This window comes from Hoplias malabaricus, chromosome 15 (genome assembly GCF_029633855.1).
Source record: "Hoplias malabaricus isolate fHopMal1 chromosome 15, fHopMal1.hap1, whole genome shotgun sequence".
Lineage (NCBI taxonomy): Eukaryota > Metazoa > Chordata > Actinopteri > Characiformes > Erythrinidae > Hoplias > Hoplias malabaricus.
The window spans coordinates 18502238-18509307 of NC_089814.1; the positions used below are offsets into that span (position 1 = coordinate 18502238).

General features: G+C 38.7%; 1 protein-coding gene across 1 annotated transcript; it reads left to right on the plus strand.

The window, feature by feature from the left end:
- The first annotated feature begins 1659 nt into the window (after window positions 1-1659).
- Window positions 1660-6242, plus strand: rab38c (RAB38c, member of RAS oncogene family). Its single transcript, XM_066645913.1, has 3 exons — window positions 1660-2166; window positions 2954-3234; window positions 5842-6242. Exons 1-3 carry the CDS (start codon window positions 1974-1976, stop codon window positions 6007-6009), a joined length of 642 nt encoding a protein of 213 aa, XP_066502010.1. The 5' UTR covers window positions 1660-1973; the 3' UTR covers window positions 6010-6242.
- Window positions 6243-7070: the final 828 nt, after the last annotated feature.

Here is a 7070-nt window from a genome sequence, read left to right on the forward strand (position 1 = left end):
ACTGTTTTGCACTTGTAACGATCTGTCAGATTAGGTGTTGCTACATAAGGGCACTATGTTTTGTAATAAATATGCAACAGTTGTTTATGTCCGATTAGCTACAGTCTGAAATCTTTTTTTTTTATTTCTCTTTGCTCCTTAAATTGCTCTTGAATCTTTTTTGTCAGACCATATATTAATTAATTCTACTGTGTCCTCCAAAGACCACAGCTGTGTTCAAAATTGCTCCCTCACTATTATCTGCAATACTAACATTTCAGTGAATAATTTCAGATATAACTTAATGTGGGTTTTTAACAAACATAACAATGTTTTATGGGAATTAAACATTTCCCATATGCTATTCGTTAGTGTACATAGGTTGTTATGGTGATGCATTTCCTCCGGGTGCTCCGGTTTCCTCCCACAGTCCAAAAACATTCGTTAGTAGGTGGATTGGTGACTCAAAAGTGTCAGTTGGTTTGAGTGAATGTGTGTGTGTATGTGTGTGTGTGTGTCACCCTGTGAAGGACTGGAGCCCCCTCCAGGGTGTGTTAACGCCTTGCACCCAGTGATTCCGTGGAGGCTCCGGACCCACCACAACGCTGAACTGGATAAGTGGTTTCAGACAATGAATTAATGAATAAACGAGTTACATTCTAATACTCAAGAACACAAATGGCAAGAACGCTTAAATTATCTAGATGTTCTTCTCAATACACCAAAATTAACAATGATGCCCTGGTTCATGACTGACCAACAAGAATGAAATGAAAATCAGAACATCACATATTCACTCTTGTAAGGTGACTTCCCAAAAACATCCAACACAAATCCATTCTTTGTGTTCTTGATATTGAGAAAAATTTAGCCCTTCCACTGCAATGCTCTGACCCCAAGTACGGGGGGCTCAGCCCAGTTTATAACTGTTCCATGTTGAACCATTTCCCTGTGGAAAAGTCAGTTCAGAACAATCTGCAGAGGATTATAATTAAATGACATTTTAGTTAAAAAAAAAAAGTCACCGAATGAGTGTGTATTTCATTTTTTTTTAAATCAATTTGTCATTTAAGATCTAAATTAATTAATTGTGTAAGTGTTAAATTAATTAATATGTCACTGTGTGTCAAGAGGTTATGTGTATTTTAAGTAAAAAGTTCATATTCTTAGAGAATTCACTTCTGATCTCTGTTTGAATTGGAATCGTCTGTGGGGACCCCTTCAGTAGCAGGCTGCAGTGTTTGTATGGGACTGAAGACTCTTAGAGGATTCCCCTAACAATCCTGTAGAAATCGTACTTTAACTTCTTGAAGAAAATACAGCAAAAGATCACCTATGGAATCACTGCATGAATACTTTCTGTGCCAATATCCGACGTTTTTCCACACTCAGACTGCGTTTTCACACAGACCCCAGCGGTGTATTCAGAATGTAGCACGGGACGCTGTGGAACACGGGACGGTTGTAAAACGCTCCGCCCTCAGTGGCCTCAGTTTCTCTCGCGTATCCGTTAGGTCCCACCCCACGTGTCAAGAATCACTGATGATATGCGGAATGCGTGTATATACAATTTTCTAACAAATCACAGGGCAGGAAACGTATGTTTTCGCCCAATCACAGCGCAGGAATCGGATTTCTTCTGAAAACGGGTGGGAAATAACTTTTCGGTGATTTGTGCGCGCGAGACAGAAGTGAGGGATCCTGTGTTTTCCCTTTTAAAGCTCCCTGTCAAGTAAAGATTTCTCGGTTTTTATTTTGTCTGAACGAAAGTAGTGGTGAGCAGTTATTTTTGAGGAGTTTTTAACTGTTCCTAAGGTACACCGTACTTAAAGACTTAAGGACGCTATTAGGTGTGTAACTGCGAAAATTGCTGGAAACGTCTCAGTGATGAAGTCGTTGGCGGAATATTCAGCTTTATGAGAAGTGTCCTGGGAAAAATAGTTGAATCTGGATATACTCTATGTAACGTCTCTTAGACCTCTAGACATAAAATCATGCAGCAAGAACATTTGTTCAAAGTCCTTGTGATTGGGGACCTAGGCGTTGGGAAAACGTCCATAATTAAGCGCTATGTTCATCAGATCTTCTCACAACATTACCGCGCCACTATAGGAGTGGATTTTGCCCTGAAGGTTTTGAACTGGGACAGTCACACAGTCATCCGCCTGCAGTTGTGGGACATTGCTGGTATGTTATTTCTATCCCACCTTTATTTCTCCTGAAACAGGGCCCAAGAAAAGGCTGAACACATGGCTGACTTCTTGTTTTACACTGTGCATTACACTGTGCAGTGTTTATAATGACTTTAAAAAAGTTAATATAACCATTATATGTATCTTGTTAAACCCTGTTACATCAGGTTTAACTCAGCAAGACAATAGAAATTTTGCGCAAACATTTACAGGGAAATGCCATTTTTGTGTTTTTTCCCTATCCTGTTGCAATCAAACAAACAAGAACATTAAAAGTAACTGGGGTATTCAAACTTTTGCATGTAACTGTATACTGTATCCACCCAAAGCCCTACAATTAACTGGCCAGGGTGAGTTCCTGCCTTATACCCGAGTGGTTTCAGACCCATGGGCTCCTGGACCAGGATGAATAGGTAATGGAAATGAATGTATGCATGAATAAATGAATGTTTAGTCATGTGTCAGCTATTCCTTAAGAGGGTAGATGGATAAAATGTTTTTAACCTATTGCTTGATTCATTGCTAAGTTTAGGTGTTTCTTGAGGAATGTTGAAGAAGTCATGTCTCTATGTTCAGTCTACTTTTGTTCTCATGTAAGAGTCACATGAGAGTTGGGGTAGTGCCAGTATCTCTCTCTCTCTCTCTCTCTCTCTCTCTCTCTCTCTCTCTCTCTCGCTCTCTCTCAACATTATCATAATATTATTCCTAAAGAATATTAATCAGTATAGTAAACACTATACTATACAATTGTTATGCTCCTTTTTGTTCCCTGATGTGTCCAGGGCAGGAACGTTATGGGAATATGACGCGTGTTTACTACAGAGAAGCTGTGGGAGCACTTATAGTGTTTGATGTGACCAGAGCCTCCACATTTGATGCAGTGCTGAAATGGAAAGATGACCTGGATTCAAAGGTCACCCTCAGCAATGGCAAACCAGTCCCAGCAGTTCTGCTTGCCAATAAGTCTGACCAGTTACGGGACGGTGTGTGTTCCCAAATTCCCAAACTGGACACATTTTGCAAAGAAAATGGATTTGCAGGCTGGTTTGAAACATCAGCAAAGGTTAGTATGCAGCAGAAAACCAAAGCTGATAAACTTCCTTAAACAGGTTTTGAAATGTTACAGAACTGATACATATGCATAGTTCATTTAACTAGCTACAATTATATGTGTGCACAATGTATTTCTACAATTACAGACTGTAGCCCATTTGTTCCTCTGCATACATTGTTAGTCTCACTTAGTTCTTCAATTGTCATGACTTCCAAAGGACTCCAACTGAGAAGGTATTATTCGAGTGGATGATTTCCAGCACTGCAGTGACACAGATACGGTATTGGTGAGGTGATAGTGTGTGTAGTACTGGTATGTGTGGATCAGAAAAATATTCAGCCCACTATTCTTTGACGATACAGCCACAGAATAAAGACAGGAATAATAAAACAAACTGTGTAGCAACACTAGTGTCCTTGACCTTAAATATATAAGGTGGACCAATAAGGTAAATGGACAGTAAATGGACACATTGTATAAAAACTCCAGCAGTACTACTGTAGCAAATTCAATTTTAACAGCACAACAAAATCTAACACAGCACTGCCATATCAGTGTCACGGCTGTGCTGGAACTAAATCCACCACCCAAATAATATATGCCCTGTGGTGGTCCTGTGTGGGTCCTGATTAAAAGGACACAGTCAAAATGGGCTAAAAGAGTGCAGAGCAAAACATATATATATATATATAGAATAATCAAAACCTTAGTTAAGAAGTTTAAGTCAGAGTGAGAAAATTTGTGCTGGCCAGTCAGCTGACCTGTATTGAACTGGCTGAAGGAATTCTATTGTGTCTTCTTGTTAAATACCCCTATCCACTATTGGATAAAGAATTTATCTTCAAAGGAATGGTCTAAGTCACTGTTTGGTGTTTTTGTTTGGATTTTTCGGGGGTTTGTGTTTGGTGTGTATGTGTGTGTGTGTGTGTGTGTGTGTGTGTGTGTGTGTGTAAGAGAGAAAGAGAGGGGGTTAAGCTTCACACACATGGACAAAATGTGACCCCATATGAGGACTCAGATGGGCATGCATTCAGCTCACAGTCCTTTGCTAATGAAACACACAACAGTGTGTGAGATGGGAACTACATGAAAGTGGCATGGAAAGACCATAAAGTAGCTAATCAGATAAACATTAACACCTTACTGTGTGAAGTCTGAATATTTTAAAATGCGTCTGGTTACCAACAATGTGAACAATTCTGACTGTTTTCTCTATAATGGAGCATTTCAAATGATCATACCTCAAGTATGGTAAAATAGCACCACTTTTTGGTTATAAAGCAGCTTGCATTTGCCCAGCTGAAGATAAAGTTTAATAATATATGAATTTGTGAGAAATGTCAGAAACTTCAAGTGTATTCAAATGTTATTGTTATTCCATATGCACATCAACTTTTATAACAAGGGACCCAAAAATGAAGGACAATAATATGTATACAGTGCAGGAATTGCCATTCATATAAAATGTGATTGAGTGTTAAATACTACTAGCATAAATACAGCTGTCACAAATTGTTGTGATTGATGTATTGTCCTAAACTTAACTGCAATACATTATATTACTGTCAGGGCGGCATGGTGGTGCAGCAGCACGTTGGTAGGTGGATTGGCGACTCAAAAGTGTCTGTAGGTGTGAGTGAATGTGTGTGTGTGTCTGTGTTACCCTGTGAAGGACTGGCGCCCCCTCCAGGGTGTATTCCTGCCTTGCGCCCAATGATTCCAGGTAGGCTCTGGTCCCACCGCGACCCTGAACTGGATAAGCGGTTACTGATAATGAATGAATGAATAAATGATATTACTGTCATTTAAGACCATTTTATGGCACAGATATCATATAATGTAAGAGCATAATAATACACTTACACCTTTTAAAAGAGCAGCGGAATTTTCAAAAAGCATATGTACCTCTAATATTTAGACATTGGAATTGGAATATAACAAATGTTTAAATGTCCCAAACAAAAAAATCATAAGCAGATTAACCCGTTTTTAAACGAATTGACAAAACAGTTCTAGAGCACAGAGACCAGAGGAAATCAGAGAACAGAACACAGCAAATAAAATACCTGTGATGATCATTCTCATGTAAACGAACACACCAGTTAACACAACAGGTGATATTGAGGTCAGCAAAAAATGTTTAATGTCACACATAATTTGAAGGTCAGTGGAGCAGTAGAATTATGTTCTCTGGCATGATGAAGAACCGTTTCATACATTTCGGATGAGCTGGAGTGGTGCTTGTGATCCCAAAATATTAAACTATTCACCTGACATCAATACCTGACTTCAATAGTGTACTCCTGACTGCAAAATGCTCACAGAAACATATTCAACCATCTAGTCAGTATTCTTCCAGGAACAAATTTTTACTGCTGCTAAAGGGTGACCAACTCCCTTTTGATACCCTTAACTGATACCCTTAATTCCAGAATTAGAGTTCAGGGAGGTGTTCTCAAACATTAGTGTAGCTGTTAAATAATTGCCTGAAAATCAATTAATAAAAGAACTTTGGTCACAATAGGCACTAAAGCTGTATTATATGCTGATGTGAAGGTTGTTTTGTAAGCATTCAATTTAAAGTGTATTCTTGTCTGGTTATATTGTCTATTATAGGAGAACACAAATATTGAAGCGGCAGCTAAATGCCTGGTGCAGCACATATTGGCCCACGAGGAAACAACTGTAAGCGACTCTGATCCTGACACAGTGACCTTGCCTGGCTACAACAACAACTTGAAAGACAGTGTGCAGGGTAGATGCTCAAATTGCTCTAAAAACTGATATATGTGTGTGTGTGTGTGTGTGTGTGTGTGTGTGTGTGTGTGTGTGTCTGTGTGTCTGAGAGAGAGAGAGAGAGAGAGTTTCTGACCCATGGCAGGCTCTAGACTTTTGGAGATCCTGTGGCAAGATGTTTGGGGAACTAACAATTCCCCAACGTCCACAAGTTGACAGCCATTTAAAAATAAATGTGAATAAAATTGTGTTACAAACTTTAACAATGAAATAACACTAACATATGCCCTTATACAAATACTTGTATATAATCTAATATATACACTACCTGGGTAAAATAAATTTCACGCCTTCTACTATTTTGTTGTTTGTTTTTTGACTACATTGTGCATTCATTCTTCATGCAATTTTCTGCAAAGTCAAACCTATTTTTTACATCTAGATGTGCATTAGTTTTTGCCTAAGATTGTACAAACGAATACACAGTTAAACCACACTATAAATTATTCTCCAGCCCATTTCAAATATTTTCAGTGGGGTTGAGGTCAGGATCCTTTGCTGGCCAATTCTTGTGTAAAAATGATTCCTCATGCTTGCAGAACCACTCCTTCAGATGAAGTCAGATGAATCTTGGCAAAACTCCATTGATTGTATAACATAGTAATTAATATTATTCCCACATAATACTGTTAAACAAATAACTAACCAACAGAAGCAACCCCAGATTATAACACTACAGAGGCTTACACAGCTGGCAACATATATATGCAACATATACAACTGGATGCATAGTTTCATGTGCTTCCCTTCTTACCCACAGGTACCCATCACACAGGAATAGGATCAGTCTGGATTCATCTCCAGACTTAAACAAAAACCAGTGGTATTCTAATGGCCACACAGCTGCTTAGTTCCAGTGCTTTATGTTCTCTGTGGATGAATCATTCACAGCATGTGGACATGATTTCTTTTTAAATTCCATGATCACAGGATACATATTTTTACATGTTCCACCACATGGATAACCCTGTTTCACAGTTACAAATACTATCTGGGCTGGTGGGTTACTCATAGAACATGCAATATTCTGAACAGCTGATTTTTTAGTA

Bases quoted from the DNA above. Each gene is read 5' to 3' on its own strand.
- rab38c (XM_066645913.1), top strand. From the start codon at position 1,974: ATGCAGCAAGAACATTTGTTCAAAGTCCTTGTGATTGGGGACCTAGGC. The intron at 2,167-2,953 runs GTATGTTATTTC...TGATGTGTCCAG, and splicing joins GCAGTTGTGGGACATTGCTG to GGCAGGAACGTTATGGGAAT. The intron at 3,235-5,841 runs GTTAGTATGCAG...TGTCTATTATAG, and splicing joins GGTTTGAAACATCAGCAAAG to GAGAACACAAATATTGAAGC.